The sequence below is a fragment of the Falco cherrug genome, chromosome 7 (genome assembly GCF_023634085.1).
Source record: "Falco cherrug isolate bFalChe1 chromosome 7, bFalChe1.pri, whole genome shotgun sequence".
Classification (NCBI taxonomy): domain Eukaryota; kingdom Metazoa; phylum Chordata; class Aves; order Falconiformes; family Falconidae; genus Falco; species Falco cherrug.
The window spans coordinates 41,626,155-41,646,649 of record NC_073703.1 but is presented as its reverse complement, the minus strand read 5'-3'; the positions used below and the strand labels follow the sequence as shown (position 1 = coordinate 41,646,649).

Below are 20,495 nucleotides of genomic sequence, written 5' to 3'. Positions count from 1 at the left end.
TCCAACAGAGCCAAGGAGTCACATCCCTAGGCACAAGGGGCTGCTCGTGGGTCATCTCAGACTGAATCAATATTCTGGAGACACTATGTAAGTTTTTTCACATATTGGAAAGCCATCTGAAATACATCCTGCCAGGCTGCATAGCTGGAGCATCAGCTGGCGTGGAGACCAGAATGCTCAGCTTTGCTTTCCCCCTGTGAGGTTTTGAGAGATGGCTCCAATATCTTAAATTTATACAGGGAGCCATGGATTTATTTTTCCCTTTTATGTAAATATCTCACTCCCCTCACAGACAGTGACACACTAGTGAGCTGCAGAAATAGGATTACATACTGCAGGTCCCTCTCTCCCCCATCTCAGTTGCTTATTTACCAAACAACTCTTGTTAATCCTCTTTACTGTGTTTACTTCCCACTTCCCTCCAGTCTTACTGTCTTACTATTATTCAGGTGCTTGGAGATGTTAACCACCTCCAGAGCTGATTAAAATGAATCCACCCCCACTGATTGTTTTTGAATATGCAGTGATTTACACCAGATGAAGATTTGTTGGAGCTGCTGGCATTCACAGTGCATTTGCCCAAGTCCACAAACCATGTAATACTGAAATGACCCAGCTTCCTCCAGCCTGTGCTAGTTTATAAATTGTCCTTGGACCTCCTGCTTTTACTTCTTGGTGACAGTCTTCCAGGGAAAGAGAAAGAATGGCAGGTTTGTACAAACAGAGACATGGTAGAGAAATACCTGGAGGTATTCCAGATTTTGAACCAGTTATTCATCTGCTCTTGCTATGTGTTACAGAAATCACTGGTTGTGAGATCACTTTCTTTATCCACAAAATGAGCAGAAAAATACCACTGCTTACAGTGGGTCTGAGCCCTAACCGGTCATTAAGCCTGTCCTAGAAATCTACAAACATCACAGACTGATTGCTGCAGATGCTAAGTGCCAATCCTTAATTTTTTTCTAATGTATCATGGAAAAGTTTCTTAAGAGAAAATTTACATTTTTTAAAAAGTGGAAATACCTCTTGATCACCAAACCCAGAGAAAATAGCTGTTTCTACACTGCCAAACTGAGGGTGCTACCACCCTGTGTATAACCATGCTGCTGCACAACACAGTATCATGTGTCATCTCCTCTGGTGCTCGGTTTATGCAGCAGCACACATCTGTACCCAGTGTGGCAGTCATGCAGTGCCCAACACTGCAGACATCAGCATCACACATAGGAAATTCAGAGGCTGTTTTAAGAGCCTTCAAAGACTCATCCCATATGTACCTTCCCAAGAATTAACCTGTCCAGCAGGTCTCTGAGTATTAAAACTGATGGACACATTTTGGTATTAGTTCCCTCACAGACCAGAGAGGTCAAATCTATCCACTGGAATGCACTTCAGCATTACTTATGACTATTTCATAGTCAGAGAACCCGAGTATTTCCAGCAGAGATGCAGGGGTGGAGGTAGCAGCATGCTTGCTTGGTTCTGGTAGTCATTTTATACAAAGAAGCACCAATCCACCAGGTTGTATTTTAGCACAAAACCCTTAGTGTCTAAAATTGGTGATATGTTGAAGTTTTAGCTTTCATGAGGGAAAACAAGCCAACCCAGTAGAAAGAGTTTTTATACAGGTTGAATAAAAATACAGTTGAGTTATGATACCTGGAGGACAGTCACTCCTTCTCTTCCTGCTACAGAAAATGAGAGAGTTTGATTAGGTCTGGCCCTTTGAAACTAGTAAATGAGAATTTAACTTAAGCACAATAGATTTTTTTCTTTTACTTCAAATTTTATTCTTATGAAAGTGCGGGATTAACACAACAGATCCAAGCTCTGCAAATAAATCTCTGCCTGCACTTTCCCACTAAAACATTTAACTTTTGCTGCACCCTACAACCAGATGACTGCTGTTATTGCACTCTTCAGCATCTCTTCAGGGGAGGTGGGAGACAGGTTTGTCAGAGATGCTGCATTGACAGAGGTCCATATTGCAGGAGATGTGCAGGAACAAGGGTTCAGGAAGAAGATTGCAGAGGAGAGCTGGTGGGATGGGGGTGTGAGAAAGGACAGGGCAGAGCATGGTTATATAGCTGGAGACTGGGAACACACTAGAGGGACTCTTGGCTTCAGCATCACCCAGATTAATCCCCCTACTCTTTCTCTAGCCATCACTACCTCTCAGCAAAAAATAGAATGAAGGATTTCTCACACTAGCTAAAGCCAATTCAGCTCAACAATATGTGGTAATACTCTGTGTCTAAGACAGAGATGCTTCTCTTGTGAAGCACCTTATCTCCTTTCCCAGCATTTATCATCAGATATCATTTACAGTGGATCAAGGGACCTGAACTACTGGGGAATGCTGCCAGGCACTTTAGGGCATCCTTTTAGCACAGCTGTTTTAGAAAGGACTCATTGATGAAAAGAAATGCTCTAGTTACTCTGTAAAAATAAAATTAATAAGATTTTATTTTATAGCTGTCCATCCTACATCTGAGCAGTTTTCAGCTTAGTGTTAGCCAGTGGTGGGAATGTCAACAATAAGAAGATCTAAGAGGAATTTTCACTTTGCTCTGAGCCTAATGCCTGTTCAGGTGGCTGACTTGTATGTTAATATTCACACTGCTGACAAAAATTGGTGTCTTCATCAAGTATCACTATTATCCTTTGCCAACTTGAAGCATAAGACTATTGTCTTATGTGAACTCCCCAAACCTTTTCAAGGCAGCTCTAAATTTGTCTGTTTGTATTTCTTTTCTGTTCCTCCCATCTACCAGCACCACAGTAAATTTCAAGAGCAATTCCTCACTAGGCACAAGTTGCCCTGGAGAGTTACTGCTCCTGTAGGTATATTTTGCAGAAATCGTTCACAATTTGGCAGTAGGCAAAAAATACAATAGCTGGTTTTGAAATTAATACAACTTTCCACATAGAATTAGAGTTTTCACTGTGGTACCAATCCAATTGGACTCCAATTTCAGTCCTCCATAAATGATTTTTTAAAAGTGCCGTGGCTAGAGTGAAAGCTTTCCAGCTCCTCAAAGCTAATAAGCATTCATTTTAGCCAAACTAGAAAAGCAAAGATACTTATGTAAATTTAATAGGAAATTAAATACAGACTTCTGTCATCTCATTTGAATTCTCCCTTTTGGATGCTCTTGGATACACTATCCTTCCAATCCCACATAAATTTTTCAGACAGCCACAACGCATGTGCAACGCTACACCATTGAAATGTCCCTGCTGAAGCTCATAAAAAATCTTGCAATTGCTTTGCGTGCAGATAACATGTTTCATGAAAGGTATTTTCAGTTATTTTCTTTTTTTTTTTTCCTCCCCCCTCAAATGTCCGTCAAAAAAATCACAAAGTTGAAGAAACCATCATTTAATTCAAGCTGTGATTCAGAGGTCACTGCAGTATCTCATGAGCGTTATGGACTGTGTATTGCATTCTGTACTCCAGGCTGGGCCACCCAGCCGTACTAACAGCTTGTGCCCAAGAGCCCCACATGTAAAACAGTGACAGTGCAAAGCCACAAGCGTGGGATGTTGTCAGAGCTGTATTGAAACCAATGGAGGAAAAAAGAAGCTCCAATCATCTCGGCTTCCCACAAGTTACTTTATTCTCTATGTTGACGCTTTGGACTTGCAGTTGGAGCCTTCACACAAAAATGTTCAAGTTTTGACTTCTTCCACCAGAAATATGAAATATTATTTAGGTGAAAAAATTCTTCCCACTTCTATTTTTCTATGTAACTGAAGCCAATACTCTCTAGCTACCAGAGGCCTATGCAAGCACATCTATTGCAAAACCAGTGAGCTGAAACGGTTGCTACACACCGTGTTGTATGTAGGCTTCACATAGGCTTTATGTTCAAAGAGACAGGTTTTGATTTTGATTCTGTAGATGATAATTTTGAAGCAAGAATAAATTAGAAGTAGTCTCCAAATGAAAACCTACACAAATTACCCTAGAGTTTGAGTTAACAGACCTCACGTGAATTTGAAATACTACACTCAGGATGGTCCTGGGCCAAAAATCTCACATCCCACATGTAATTTCTGAATACTACCAGGAGCGGACAGGACAGTGTTACCTACATCTGCGCTCGACCAAGCCAAAGTTATTGGCATTCCCCAGCAAACCACCACAATTTGACTTCAGGGAAGTTCTTATCAATCTGAGCATTGTGGCTCTATCCCATTTCTAGTTTTATTCCTCCTCATGCATTGAACGTCACCCTTTACACAGGCAGGATATGGTACATAAAATTAACTTCCAATGAAAACACACATTGACTACAGGATGCATTTGGCCTTTAGGATGCCTTTAAACAAAACAAGGTGTCAGCCACGTCTGGGGTCAACCTTTGCGGGGTTGCATTGCCCTAAGCACAGTAAGAGCATCTGGAGTCTTACCTTTTTATGGCTTTGTAGCAAATGATGACAACTATGAAGAGGAACACTAGTGTGGCGCAGCATACTGCAATGATAATAACCAGGCCTGGCCACCAGGTCTCTTCAGTGGGACAAAACGTAGACTTGGGAGCTGTAAACAGAGTGTGGAAAAATATATGAGTTCTCCCAAATGAACAGTGTGTAATCAGATACGCTTCAGTCACCCATGCAATAGCACTATGCCAGGGCCACAGATACATGCAAAGAGGTTATTTCACATTTAGGACCCATTTTTTTCCCAAGCAACTCCTCTGTTTGGTACTAGATATTTCTTGTCACAGTCCCCAGACGACCAAGTTCTCTGTGTCTGTGTGGTCCACAACACAGTGCTCAGCGTGAAGGAGAAAGGCTGAGTTCTGCTACCTGTGAGAGACCTCTTCTTCCTCTGCATTTGCCATCTCCTGCTGCATCAGATTTAGAGAGAGTTGTTGTGCTGATAAGGGTAGACTTTCAAACCCCATTAGGGGAGCCGCAGCAGAGCCTACCAATCAGTACTGCAGCTGCTACCACTGTAACCTTGGAGCATGGAAGGGGAATTTGTTTTAAAAGAACAGGAATTTTATTACATTTATTAATTGCTTTTAGAGGACTATAGCTGACAAGCTTTTTTCCCGTTACATTGCCTTTGAATTTTAAGTCCAATAGTTAAGAAATACTAACATTAAGAAATGTTACCTCATGAAAATATTAGCAATTATTGTTACATTTTCCTTATTCGATTTAGGGCTAGAGTTGTCTATGTAAGTACCCCTCAAAGCAAGCAATATTTTGCATCAGAAGGAATACTGGTGGCATTTAGTTAAAATATTTTCCTTCAGGGCAATATTCTTTTCCTCATGCTTTCAGAAGACACTTAGAAGTATGGTGAGCAACAGACAATGCCATGAGCAGTACCAGTGTACTGTAGAGGGGGAAGAGACCACTAACACCGTGCGCACAACCAAATAAACTCCATGAGAATGTGGGTCACCTTAAATGAGGTTTAGTAATGAATCTATCAATGGGACTGTCTAAATCTACATGTTCAGTTAAGTAGGGGAGAGAACAGAATACAGCTAAAGCCTTTTTTTTTTTGTCCAATTATTTCATCTGATACATCCTATATTCTGAACTTCCTGTTACACACATCACAAATAGCTGCACTAGTTAAAATAAGTCATCACACCTGCATCTCTTATTGTGATTTGACATCTCCTGTGTCTCCTGTGATTCATCAGGAAAAGACATACACATACTCTTAGGTTAAGACTCATTAGGTTAAATCCTGAAGTACACAATTACTGGGAAAATTTTTTCCATTTGCGTGATCTACAGAAGAATTGCCAACATTCATGCCCACAAATCTGCAGGAAAACCTTAGAAAAAGGCTAGGTAAGGAACTGTGAGAAACAATCAAAATAATAAAGCAAACAGCTTGGTAATTTATAGGCAGTTCAGCGTTTGGTGCCACATAAGAAGTCCTATCTTTCTCACACACATCAGCCTTCAACACATGCTATCACTGTGATCATACTTGTCTAGAAATATTGCCTTCAATTTATTGTACATATATTGACTGTGAAGCTGGGGGGTTTTGTGGTTGTTTGATTTTTTTAAAAAAAAAATTTTGGGGGGGTGGGGGTGGTGTATCTTACAAAAGAGAAAAATAAAGCTGACGAGTGATTTGAAGAACTAGTGGGTCCTGGCTCCTCTTTTGACAATGTGTCCACTCCCAGACTATCTCAGCAACAGAATTTCTTTATTACTATGTCAGCTGCAGAAGTCAGTTTTCAGTGGATGATGAAACTGTTGATTGTGTTGTGATAAAGCTAACATTTTTAATATTCTCTGAAAGTTTTCAATATTGTTATTTTCTAGGATTCCAGAAGTTATTCCAAAGATGATAAAATGTATACATGAAGGACAGGCAGTCTCAGGTCCAACTCTACCCTCCTGGTGCTGTCCCAGCAAACAAAAGGTCTCAGTGAAATCAAAGGGAACACATCCATCAGCAGATGCCATGTAAAATTAGATGAGATCATAAAAAATAGGACAAGTATGGCTATCCTTATCTAGTCCTTGTTCTTCCTCAAAGGCAGGATCAGCCAAACTAGTCATAAAGCAGAATGAGATGGTGAGATTGGGCTGCTCCTCAGCACAACAAATAGGACTGACAAATGACAGGGAGAGGGTACAAAGCAAGGCTTATCACATGCCTGTGCACCATTGCTCCTTGATGGTTTATCACAGTATTTTTACACGGAGAATAAACAGATACATGTGGGATTGAATAGTGAATATGACTCCTCACAGCCTACGTGTAGCTATTAATGACAGGATAATAAGAACTGCTGATGTGGAAGTGACCCCTAATCCATCTGGCTCAGTTCCCTTCCCCACCGGTCCAGACCAGGCACTCAGAAAAATGCACAAGAAATCACACTACAAGCTATCAAAACATGTTTCTTAGTGGCTGGTGGGTTTACATCACTTTAAAAATTATTTTCTATTTCTACCCCTTATTATTCCAGTGCTAGGTAGTCTTGTTTTCCTTAGAAATACCCGCTCTTTTCCCAGTAAGCTCTTGGTTGCGTGCTTTTTCTGCCTCTCCCGGTACACATTCACATAGCCCTCATTACTGTGGCATTTCTACATCCTTAATGCATTTCTACTCACAATTGTCCTCTGAGGAAGAGCAGAACTGCTTTTAATCCTCTTGCACTGATGCGAAGCCCAAGCCTGGCCCACATGGATGCCTCTGTGTGCAGCTGGGAATTTCTTGAAGAGCCAGAAAGGTGCCTGGGAAACACCACGTCCTCAGAGATGTGCCTCTTAGCAAGTCCCACACTGAGCTCTTGATGTTAGGAAGGCTTTCATGTCTCTCTCCTCTTACACCAGGGCTCATAACTCTACTCCCTGGGGCAGCCCAGGGCTGGAGAGACTCCCCACCCTGTCCCAGACCCCAGCTCATTGCCCACAGTGTAGAAAAAACAGGTTGCACCTGGGAGGGGCTAAGCCCACATGTGTCATGCCCTCAATGATCAGAAATTATCCTGGGGTGAGGACACCTGCACCCCACTCTTGCAGCTGTGCCACTTTGCATGGAATAGCAATGCATTTCTTGGGTACTCTCTGGAGGAGTGAAGACATGGGTCCAAACCCCTCCTCTAAGGACACAGTGAAATTATTACAAAAAAGACTGAGCAGAAGATGTCCCACGTTACCTGTAACAATGACAATGTCCTAATTGTTTCATCGTCTTACAAAACCTTTGATGAAATGTAGGAAAATAGTTCTCATGATCACCTCCTGCTTTGTACCACCTCTTTCAAATTGATATAAACCCCCAGCAGGTGTATGGTTTCAGAACCAAATTCTGCCCTTTCCCTTGTCTTGTTAAGAAACAATGAGCTGTGCACTGCTGTCATTTGCAGTGGTGTATATGGGGAGTAGAGGACATCCTTGGGCACAGGGAGTCCCTTTGTCATCACCACGAGACTACCGAGCTTCAGCTGCTCACAGTGTGATAGTGTCCTGGTTTGACTCATGGGTGGCTGCTCTTCACTGGTCCCAAAATTAGCTGAATGGAGAAAGGGGTTTTCACAGTGCAAAACTCAAGGAAAATACGCTTTTTCTCCTAAGCCCTGAAGCATCATTCTGCACGTTGAACACATTGTCGGTGGAAAGTGGTAGGAAAGTGATGATGTTTTAAAGAAGATAAGCAGGTGAGCTAAGCAATCACAGCCTGTCATACTGACAGAAATTCTGCCCAAACAATGAAGATCTCATTCAATTAATAAAATATTAAAATGAATAATTGATGCTAAACAGCATAGGTTTAGGAAAATACATCTTGTTAAAGTAACTAGATATTTTCTGAGGAGCTTACAGGTTTGCTAAATAGATGCATTAGTGCTGGTGTGATAGCTTTAGACTTTGGTAGGACATTTCACTTAATTCCATGTGATTCAGTGTGGCACACATCAATTGAGTTAAAAGCGAGAGAACTGGTGTGTCTGAAAATCTTAACTATAAAAGGAAAGTCACTGCTGAGAGAATGTGGTTTATTAACAGTTACTCCTCTTTTCCCCCAAAACCAGGCTGATGGATAGGGGTAGAGTTTGTAAATGATGCTGGAATGTACTTCAAGTGGATGCTAAGCATATTTAGATTAGAAGTAGGGTAATTATTGTCATTATACGGTAATTATTTATTACAATAGTCTATCAGCTCTGGTAAAGTATTTCACTGAAAAATTTAGTTTAATGTAAAGTCTTGATTTTTCCTAAAAGATGCCTAAATTCAGCTAAAGAGACTGGACTCGGAATAAGAAATAAGTAAAGAAAATGCTCTGTCCCTGGGAAGGCCACATGAGCACAATGCCTTTTTTCTCTTGGCCTTACAATTTATAAAGTACAAATGTTGGTTAGGTTTACTTTTAGAGGGCAAACACCTCCTGTTCCCCAGAGCACCAGGCCTAAATAAACACAATGAATAAACAGACCCATTTCAGACCTGCAGTGGGTGGCTGGATCCGACTTACTGAAAACAAATTCATGGAAAAGTACTTTTAGAACAAAGGCATCTTGCAAACTATTTCAGCACCACAAAAGCCTTACACACTTGCTTTCTTTGACTAAATTTGTTTTGAAGGCTCAGCATAAAGACAGAGCTCCAGTTCTAATGTTAGCAGATCTCTGTACACACACGGCTCTAGCCAGAAATGTGCATACCAGGAACGATTAGCTCAGCTACAGAGGGTTTCCCTCAATGTCCAGGCACAAAAATAGAGGTTGTGCCACTAGAAAAGAAGTTTCCGTAAAATTACAAAGTAGTCTCTAATTTCTTTTTAGCAAATCTCAGAGTGGGTCATGCTCAAAATTGCCCTGAGCTACCAAAACCCAAAAAACCAGTGATGAAGCTGTTTTAATCTTCTGGATTAAGCATTACATAATTTTGTGTGTGTTATAAAAGTGACACATGCTTGTACTGTCTGTGACAGAATATAGAAGCAGGACTTGAAATCCTTGGATACACCCTCAGGTTATCTTTAGTGGTCACAGCTATACTTTATGAAGCTCAAATTTCAGAAATCTAGTACTCTCGTCATTTATTTTGATTAGGGTTATTACTTTCCATTGCAATATGGGTTGTAGGCTGATTGCTGTTTTCATGGGAATGCCGGGACATTAGAAACTAACACCATGAAGTCTGTCAGGACAGAGTAAGTGCTCCATTGTGGCGGTTACGCTGGGCTGAGCTGGTGCCTCTGCACAGCCCTCAGCAGCGATGTGGAAGCACGGAGCCTGCATGAGGGCATGTCTTTCCACCAGCTCTTGCCCATCAGACAGCCCAACAAAGCAAAACAAAATAAAGCAAAACAAAATAAAGCAAAATAAAGCAAAACAAAATAAAGCAAAATAAAGCAAAACAAAGCAAAATAAAGCAAAACAAAATAAAGCAAAATAAAGCAAAATAAAGCAAAACAAAACAAAACAAAGCAAAACAAAGCAAAACAAAATAAAGCAAAATAAAGCAAAACAAAATAAAGCAAAACAAAGCAAAGCAAAATAAAGCAAACCAAAACAGAACAAAATGAAACAAACCCAACCTAACCCAAACCATAGACAGGGCTGAGCTGGCAAATAGCTAAGGGAGGCAGTGACCTGTGCTCCCATGTGCAGTCCCAGGGGAAGTGTCTCTGGCCAAGCTCTGAGTGTGTCAATCCACTTACAGGCTCAGTCCCAAGCAGCTGGTGAGTGTGCACTGATGGGACATGGAAGGGTGACAGTGACCCCTCTCATATCTCTACAATAACAGTAACTTCATGCCTAAAAAAGGAAGGGTGTTTTCAAGACAAATCAAAAGTGATTATTGATTTTCCTCCTACTTTTATTCCAGTTCTTGCAGAAAGGTCGATTGCTGGCATAATCATCTTTATGAGACATCTGCCTGTTTTTAATATTGTACACTCGCAACAGGTTAAACCCTGCTGCCTCTGCGCCTGCAGCACTCCTCTTGCTATTGTAGGGCTGCCTGAAGCAGCCATGAACTTTTAATTAGCATGCTAGGAAGTGAGATAGGATTTTATTTTGAAGGCAGGCTCATATTCTAAAGGCTTTAAGTATTTCATCAGTCTTGTTTGAAACTTAGAAGGAACTGGAGATGCAGGCAATGTGTTTCTAGCAACCTCTCTGTATGTCACATACTTTAGAGACCTGTTGAACTGCTGGACAAGGCAGGGTTTGAGGTTCTACTCTCATCTTCACCCTTATTTGCCTTCTTATTTTGATATATTCACATAATTTTCACATTGGCATCTCCATTTGTAAGACAGAAAGAAGCCACAACCATTATCACACTGGGATGCAGGAACAGCCCCAGAAAACGCAGAAAGGTTTCCCCAGAAAACGCAGAAAGGTTTAGATGTGATTTCAGATGTGAAGTATATGAAAAGACTCCCAGGAAGCTCCATGCCCAGTTAAACAAGGAGAGGGGTTTTGATCCTGTTAGAGTTTGGATATCTTCACATCAAGGTGCCTCACCCAGCCCCCTGAGGAACAGAGGAGTTCATTGAATCCCCTGATTGATGTGACATCACTTGGGTTCTGGGAGGAGAAACCCAACAGAGGAGCAGCTACACACACAGACACGGAGGCTCAGACAGACACTTATTCTATACGCGTTGTGTTGTGTAAAAGATGAGAAACAGGAGAGCCTCCATTACATACATGCCCACATCTTTTTTGAGAAAGCCGATTTCAGTGCTGAGCCTGAGGTGTCTTGCGTACTTTCACGCAAGGCCTTTCACTCCCTCCGGCAGTGTAAATTCACCCCAAAGTGAGTGCTGATTAACTCAATGGTACCTCAGAATGAAGCCTTAGTCGGCTAATATAAAAGGGCCAAGAGCTCAAGTGATGTAAACTAGTACAAGTCCACGCAGCCGTGAGACTGGTGCCAGCTGAGGACCTTGTCCCAGCACCTGCCAAATTTTGCCAAAGGTCAGGAGCTCACTCCCCAGAGCCCTGGGGGCTGGGGGCTCTCCAGACTCTGGTTTCACTACAGAGAGAGATCTGTGAGTCAGTCTCAGCTCAAGCATCCCCTCTGTTTGCTGTATTTTGTCACGTAGGAACTGCTACAGATGTTTGGATAATCTGTGCGGTAGGAACACACTGTGTGTACCCAGGGCTGCTAACAGTAAGAGGCAGCCAGCATGGAAAAAGAAAGCCTTTAGAAGAGCCCTCTAATGAAGTTTGTGGTACTGCTAGACCTTGATGCAAATATAGGTCTTCAGCTGTTATTCTAAAAGGCATTTCAGGAACAGGTAAAGGATGTGCTCCCTTTGAACCATATCTATCAACACTCTTGGGTTTGAGGGGAAAATTTCCTGGGAGGACGGGGCAGAGGAAGCTGACCAGGAGATGGGGGGGCCTTGGCACCTCCCCTGGGGGCAGAAAGCCATGCATGCATGCATGTGTGCCATGCATATATGCGTGCCATGCAGTGGCTCCTCCACTTGCCCCAGCCTCACGCTTGCCCTGACACACAGGTTGAACAACACCGTGGACCCCTGAGGAACACCACTTGTCACTGGTCTCCACTTGAACATTGAGCTGTTGACTGGAACTCTTTGAGTGCAACCATCCAGCCAATTCCTTATCCACCAAGAGGTCCACCCATTAAATCCACATCTCTCCAGTTTCTCCTGTTCCAGTCCACGAACTTCACCGGACTGCCACAGTTTCTCGAATATGATGTATAGTGGGTTAGCCATTTTACCCGCCAGTTCCTTCAGGACCTGCGGATATGAATGGATGCACTTTGCTCTCTCCTGGGCAGGTCCAAAAATCACCTCATCAACCTCCCTTCACAGTTGTTGTCTGCTGACAACACACCTGGCCATGCTTGAACTGCTGAAGGGGAGATGGAGGAGCACATCACACCAAATGCCAAAGGCAATTCTGGTATCAACAGAAGCCCCAGGGGCTGGGTCAGCCCCTGCTCCCTGACTAGCTGGACGTGGCCTTAGAGACAGCCTGTGAAAGCCACAGTCCTCCTCTGCACTGCCTCCAGGATGCACAGGGAATGCGGAGCAAAGGCTGTGAGCAGACTCAGGAGGGGAAGGTAAAGCCATGCCCAGATTTCAGCTAATGGTGGATCCAAGACAGGAGGAGGCTGAACAGGTCCAGCCTCAACCACATGAGCTGGTGGTGGCACGAGGTGCTGTTGCCAGTGGCATGTACCTACAATTAAACCCTGAAGAAAGATAAACTGGATTTGGCCACAGCTGCAATGGGGCAACTTCTTTGCCCTATGGTAAGCCATGGTCATAACCAAACCCATCCAGCTGCTTGCCAGAGGCATTTGGGCACAGACTGCCCCCCTCCTGGTATCCCAGTGGCAGCTACAATCTTGCCCCCTGCGAGATATGAAATGATGTAGAGGAGATACTGGGAGCAGACCACCTTAGAGGAGCAAGACAGTGTCATGTGCACTGCCATATGCTTGCACATATTTGCCCGGAGAAATCGTAGATGTCCCATTCTTGGAAGTGTTCAAGGCTAGCTCGGATGGGGCTTTGAGCAACCTGATCTCTGCCCATGGCAGGGGGGTTTGACTAGATGAGCTTTAAATGTCCCTTCTGACCCAAATAATTCTGTGATTCGATGATGTTTAAATGTCCAGCATGGAGGTGCTTTGGCATTGCAGCTTCTGAGTGCAATGGTTGGGACGTGGTCCCAGCTCTGATGCTGCTTTGTCCTTGCTTCTTCCTGAGAAGCAGAAACAAAGTAAGCTCCTCAGGAGAGCACCAAACACTGAAGTAGTGTTGAGTGCATTAAATCCAGCAAATGCAATAAAATACGAGATTCCCAGAGCACCGTGGCTTCCCAGGGCTGTTCTGCTCAAAGTGATGGACACACTGTTACCAGTTTAGAGCATTGGGTGGAAAGAGGGCACAGGATGGGTAGCACAGAAAGCCAGATCTATTAACAGCCATCATTAACTCGAGGGACCGGGCCAATGCAGCAGGAATGTAAAGCAGGAATGGATGACAGCTCCAGTAACAGATGAAGTCCACTGGGGGCAACTTCATCTCCAGTAAATCCGAACATGATGGAAAGGATTTGGATTATCACAGTCCCCAAAGAGCAGTGACCCAGAAAGCTGCTCTGCTGGACCTGTTCCCTGAGATCCTGCCACAGAGAACAGGCAGAGGAGGAAGACTCTGCCCAGCAAGGAAAGACCAAAGAACTGCTTTAGACCAGCAATACTCTACCCCACCACCCTCACCTCTGGCACATGGCTGTAACTGTACATGATGTGCAATAGACTGGCTTAAAGAAAATAAGGATCATCTAATTTTGGAGCAAAATTTTGTCTAAAAAAAAAATCTATGTTGTATTTTTTCATTTTTTTATTTCCTTATAGCTCTGTGCCCTCCTCCCTGTTGCTTGTAAACTTCGGGCTATTTCCAGAGCGCCATGAGCTAGTCAGGTAAGCAACTACTACCAGGCAATAGCGGTGTGCTCAGCAGAAAGCCTGTCCTGATTTACTGCCTCCCCAGAGTAGCTAGGTTAAATAATACTGGTGGAAATCAGCTATTCCTATAGCAGATGATACTTCTGTTTATCCACATTATGTTGCAGACAAGTTTATATCATGCAGCTGCTCTGTGCATATGTTCTTACTACACTTTTAAGGGGGATACTGCAATCACAACGCAGTGGGAACTTCTGCTATAATAAAAACATGTGTGGGATGATGCTGGAGAAACTCCCTCCTCTGCAGCTTCTACACTGTAGACGTTGTTATTCTACACTCTCGGTTCCCTCATCTCCTTAGTTTTCTCCCCCTTTCTAAAAATACTTGCCTTCTGAAACAAGAAACACGCTCAGTTTTGTGCTTAGTTTTGAAGACCAGAGTTTGCAGGAGGTGGAGGAAAGGAGCAGTTCTGCAGGAGTTTACTGAAGGTCACGGGCAATAGAGGAGTTTGTAGCTCATCGCAAAAAATAGGACTGGAGATGCTGGTAAAAAAACCTGAGCCTGGATACAGCCAGTGAAAAAGAGAGGAGCTGGGTGGGGGAGTTTTAAGTGTGGCGCTCAAGATCTAAGCTTTAGAGGTTGTATGCATTTAGGTTTGGGTTTTGCCGTGGATTTCACTAAAGCCCCATGTTGCTGTGCTGTTCTTGGTAGGTCTCGTGCAGCTGCTTTTCCCTGGCAGATTTGAGAGTCCTTTAGAAAATGAATATATCCTTAGAACCAAAATAAAAATAACAGCAGATGAAAGTATTGGTCTCCCAGGCATAAGTGAAGCACATCGTGAGGAAGCAGTTTGTGCAAAGTCACCGCAACTCAGTGAAAAAGCCAGTAAACAAAATGTCTTTTGACTCCTGGCCAGTCCTACCCTCTGGATCGTGTTGCCTCCTCCTTGGGAGTAGATGCAAACACTGGCTTTGGCTGTAACTACATTACAGGGGTGGAAGCAGCAAACTCCCTTGCTGACCTCCCGGGCAGGCGATAGATCCCTGCCCCAAGCCAGCATGCCGATGCCAAGCCCAGGAGCTCTGTGCAGCTGATACCTATGGACAGAAATGAGGTGGGATCCCATAAGGTGCCTGGGAAGTGTTGATGCTAAGCTTGTGGGATAACTTGTCTTAACATCGCACGGCTGCAGACGAAAGCTAGCATTTCAGTTCAGAGTCCTACCTGCTTATGAAAGGACAGCGATGCATACAACAGAGCAGTCAAAGGACTATCAAAAAAAGTAGGGAGGGGAAGTCTGTGCTCCAAATGATTGGCAGGCTGGGCACCAGATCTGCCAGCTTTAATTCTATTAGGCTGCTGGTGAACCTGATGGGACCTGCCAGAACTGAGGTATGACCCCACAAATAGGAGCAAAACATGGTTTCAGCCGCCAAGGTCTTTTGGAGGAGAGTGGGGTTAGCAAGCGCAGAGGGAGAGTCTGTTCTCTAAAGCATGATCTGGAGAAGCGGTAGCATTTAAAGGCCTTGTGGAAAAAAGGCTTTTAAGGAGATTACATCATACCTGGTTTCTGTGTTAACACTTAGCTCTGGCATTTATCTTTACAATGGATGCTCACGTCAGCCACTGCCCTCTGATCTGACTTTATCACATGCTTTTCTAACCAGCAGTCTCCCAGTGAGATGCCATTTCTCCCTCGCCATCTGATTCTCTCTCAGCAAAAATGACTGAATTGTTTTTATCCCAATTAACTCACACACTATCGGTTTATGTCCTGAGCAAATGAGAATTGAAGCCTGTGCCTTGCAAGGCAGCCTCCTCCTTGCAGCAACACGGTCATTCTGGAGAGCCTTGTGGGCACTGTCACATTTCTCCGCTCTCCGCAACCTGGATCAGCGCCAGGCTGAGCAGCACCAAGACAGTCCTAGTGACACCCCCAGGTGGTCCTAAGTGCTGCCTCCCCATCAGAGCAGGCGCTCAGACGAACCCTGCCATACTTGGTGGTCTGCCTCCTGAAATGCGGGAGTCGTCAAGCAGATCAGTTGGTATCTGGTCTCTCCAAGATAAACAGGTTACAAGGGCCTGAAAATTTGCAGTTAAAATTAGTAGCCTGTAATTTATTTTAGAAGGTGACCTGATTTCCAGGGGTTCTGAGCACTCAGAAAGCCAGGATAGTTTAACTTGGGTGTGTAGTGATACAACGTTAAATTTAAACTTCTGAGTTTCATGGATATAGGTTTTAATCTCTCTTTACTTAGGCAGAGTGTGAGTAGAAGACCGACATTCCACTCAGGACGTTCCAGCCTCAGCTGTCCCCCTTGCTTATTGGGTGCTTTTAGAAAGATTTTCACTCCCCGCCTCTGTTTCTCCTTCTCCAGGACAGAGACAGGAGTCCCAGCTTTCCAAACTGTTGCAAGGTGCAGGGACAGAAAGTGCAACATAAGGCCACGTGTCAGTACCATTATTCATTTCCCAATTCTCTAAGAGGGTAAACAGGTAAATTTATAAGTACTTCATCTATATGTCTACATGAATAGCTGTAATTCCCTGACCTTCCCATCAGCTACCTATGGAAGAAAACACAGCAGCGAGGCCATGGTCTATGGCAGAACAACAGCAGCACGGCACTGACCTGGGGACAGTAACTCTCAGTTCTTTTGAACAGAGGCACCACTGAGAGGCAGAGAGATGTGCCAGCACAGTACCATCCACTTCATTGCACAAACACACAGTCTGGCTCTCCAGCAGCAAGTGACGTGCACAGAGAGCACCAGTTATTCTTCAGAAAGGAAAAATAAGTGCTGAGGATCATCTGCTTGCCCCAGCGAACTGTGGGACCTCATCGCATTATAGCAGCGACAAGAGCATCCTGGAGAAAAAGATGCCTGAACACACTGAACCTTCATGCTAAGTAAGTCTGCCTTTGCCATTTTGGCACTCTGATACCTGAAAGCATATTAGTGTATTTCCATCAGTGTTCAACAAGCACACACACATGTATACACACATACATATGCATATCTATATATGTTCCTCCCCCATTCTGCTTTGGCTGGCACAGATTTCCTAGAGAGGATCTGAAAACTAGTATAATACATAGAGGTGAGCGAACTCACAACGTGTTCTAAGAATGAATTTAACGTGCAATAGTCTGTAATCAGCCTCGGAGACCAAGTGAGCGCTGCAGCCCACTCCCTGCCAGCATGCCCCAGCTATGCCTGTCGTGTGGCTGCTTCTGCCAGGAGCCAGTCAGAGTTTGGATTGGAACTGTTGGAACGCTGTGCAGGGCTCTGGCTTCCTCGCTGCATCTCATAACAAGGCTGCAAAAAAATCAGAAGCTTCTGTTCTGGCATTTGCTGTGGTGGAGCCCCTGCCTGCTGAGATCCACAGAACTCAGTACAGGTGTGAGCAACTTCAGCATGGGCAGGAGACGGTTTGCTGCTATGAATCGAATATGTGGAAACTTCTTCAAGCTTCTTGGGAAAAGAGCTACCTCTTCTTACAGCCTTACAGCACTGAGCCCTGAGGCATTTGACAACAGTTAAAAGTAGGGACCAGAGAAAGAAGTAAATGGTCCCTTCCAAACTGGAACTTCACTGGGGACAGGAGATGCTTTTTCCCATAGAGCTTTCCTCCTCCACCACACAGGCTCCTAGATGCACCACAGCAAGATAGGGAAGAAGAGAAATGAGTCTTCTGGACAACTGTGTCCCCCAGTCAAGCTGGCTTTCAGGCTGTTTCAGAGGCTGTTTTAGGGCAGAAGATGAGTTCATCACCAGCTACCAAGCATTTCTGGGGGAAAGGGTCCTACATGGGGTGGTGCAGCTGCAAAGGGCATCTCATAAAGAAATGACTGCCAAGGAGCAAAGACATGAGTAGAAAATTGGCTTCATCCTCCCTGTATCCTCTGGCCACCACCAACCTCAAATCAGCAGCAAGGAAGTGCTTAGTAAACAGCACATAGAAAGCATCTGTCCTCTCCAAAATAAGGTGGAGCAGGCCATATCTTAGGACACTTGCTGAGAGAGCTCATTCAAGACCTATCTGCATTTTTAGGTGATAAAAGCCCTTAAAAAGCTAGCCCTTGCTTTTACTGAGCCTCAGGCACCATTGGATGAAATCCATACCCCAACAGGTGCTGTGAAGCAGGTACAGCTGAGCCCGTTAAGGTACTGTGGTAGTGGCACCCATACGGACACTGTAAATACATATAGTGACAGCCCTTCTAGGCTGTGAATTTCCCATACCTGCTGATGCACACTCCTTTGTCAGGGTTTTGCTGAAGCTGTATCATCATTGACAGAGGAGAAATAAGACATGACATAGCACTATTTTGCACCACGGACTCTTGTCCAGCCCCTCCGGCTGCCTCCTTTCTTTCATTAGCATGCAGTGACGGCATGGCTATAGGTTCTGCCTCTTGCTCCTGGCATGGTAAACACCTTATCGCCCTTTCTGTGTGGTGGTGCAGCCTCCACTTCAGTGAGTGGTAGGACAGGACATAGGTGATCAGTTCTAGAGCAATTACTGTTTACTTTTGAGCTTAAAAATAATGATAATCTTCAGTGCTTGACATTCATTTGTCTCAAATCCAAAGTTTACAGAGGTGAAAAAGTATCTCCATTTCAGATATGATAACTCTGAGAGGCTGACAGGCTGGTTGGCTCCCATGGGATCTCCCAGCAGGTTGGTGACAGAGAGACAAGCAGCACCCTGGGGTCTCTTTTCACCATTCTCCACAGGGGGGGCAAGACGCCTCCTTTGTGGGAGTCACAGTACGCTACCATCAAGTCTTCTGAAAGCGTATCCATCTTTCAGCTCTTGCAGCGAACAGGTCTTCAAAGGGGGGATGATACAGTCTGAAATTCAAACAGCTGAAATACAAAGTCTGAGCTCCTGCACTGATGACCAGTCTTTCACCAGCAAATGACTAATAAGATACCTCAGGGCTGGCAGATTCAATCCCACAGAAAGGTGACAGATTTCCTTGGTATAATGTTCTATATATAGATTGAATTAAGGTCCGGATCAGCACTTCTTCAAACTGAATGGTATTCACATGAGCGGTGCCATCAAAGTCACAGGCTATGAAATATGAGTAAAATTAAGTGCTGCTGGTATGATTAAGATATTATCTCTTCGATCCTTAGCAGCTTTTTAAAGAGCTCAGGCACCTCCAGGTCATAGCAAAGATTGGACAAGCCTCACATCTTAGAGCTGAAACTTTCTCAAAATTAGTGCCTTCAGGGAAAGCAGATACAAACTCCAGCTTCAGCTCACTGCAGACTGCATTTCCTAACACGGATCGTGGAAGACTTGGAAATACTTGGAATATTTTCCTAATGTGATAGTAGCAGCAGTTTCTAAGGCACTGGTTTGAGTCCATCTCTGAAAAATTAACGGTTTGCCTGTTGTGCATTCAGATACTGTACAGACAGAGTGACCATAATAGACATACATTTTACATTGGTAAGTACCAGATGGCTTTGAAGAGTTCACTTTACCAAGAAAGCCATAGCGCAAGTCCTCTGTCTTGAGTTTTAGGGAATAGCTGGCTGACTATGTAGCAGATACTTCTGTTAGTGTACGGAATCTATATGAACATAATCCTCCTGTTTGATATTACAGTTTATTCCTTGTATCACTTCAATGTTTCAGTTATTGCTGGAAGTAAGGGCTACAGCTATCAGTGAAAAATGTCCCTGAGGAGACCAATTAATAATTCCCATCCCTAGTGCACTCAGGTTCCTTTTCCAAATTGTATTCAAGTTCAACTTAAGGGAAATAAAATTGATAACCCACCCAGAATAAAATGGAACTGAAGTATGAAATGCCTTCCAAGCCAGGAGTAAATTTATTTCTAATAAAAATTAAAGTACATTTATCAACTGATAAATTTTCATGCAGTGTCCATAAAATATAGAATACTTAAAATGGCAACTACACCACATTAACAGATCAAGTTGTTTCCCCATGCCAAATGCCCAACATGAAGTCCTCAATCACCACTCAGTACATTTGTTAGAACATTGCAGAGTTTTCTGAAAGCTGAAAGACAAGGCACAGGCTACCTTGCAGTCACAAAAGCAAGCAAATTGGCTACTGGTTGCCATCTGCAGTTTCCTTAGGCTTTACACAGAACCCTGGACGTGCACAGGTAGGCGAGCTTTTGCAGAGATGCTGCTCCCCATCACTCCTTACTGAAGCCTACAACAGCAGGCAGCCAGAGCTGCAGAATGATGCCCCATAAAGCTGAGGCAGAGCACCTGCAGCTTGCCAAATCAAACCGAGGGTTAAACCAAACTCTCCTATGCCGATACAATATCAGCTCCATTTAAAGGATGCTTCAAAATTATAAAATGATTAATTTCAATAACAATCAGGAATTCACAGTTTGCTATATATGTATATATGCGGTTATAATGTGATATGATTTACTAGTGGAAGTGTCAAATTAACTTGCATAATTATTAATGACAGTTTTTGGCAGTGGCATCAGTTATCAACCTCTGCCTGTACTACGTGAATGGACACTATGTACTCACTTTGGGATAACACCCCACACGTCCAGACTG

At 43.7% G+C, this 20,495-nt stretch overlaps 1 protein-coding gene across 2 annotated transcripts in view; it reads right to left on the bottom strand.

Annotated features, from left to right (window-relative positions):
* Nucleotides 1-20,495, bottom strand: part of PRIMA1 (proline rich membrane anchor 1) — a 54,341-nt gene that overhangs the window by 19,503 nt on the left and 14,343 nt on the right. For both annotated transcript variants that reach the window (XM_055716681.1, XM_027804971.2), the window contains exon 3: nt 4,420-4,549. In XM_055716681.1, the coding sequence (XP_055572656.1) occupies nt 4,420-4,549 (130 nt within the window). The remainder of the gene's footprint in view (nt 1-4,419; nt 4,550-20,495) is intronic.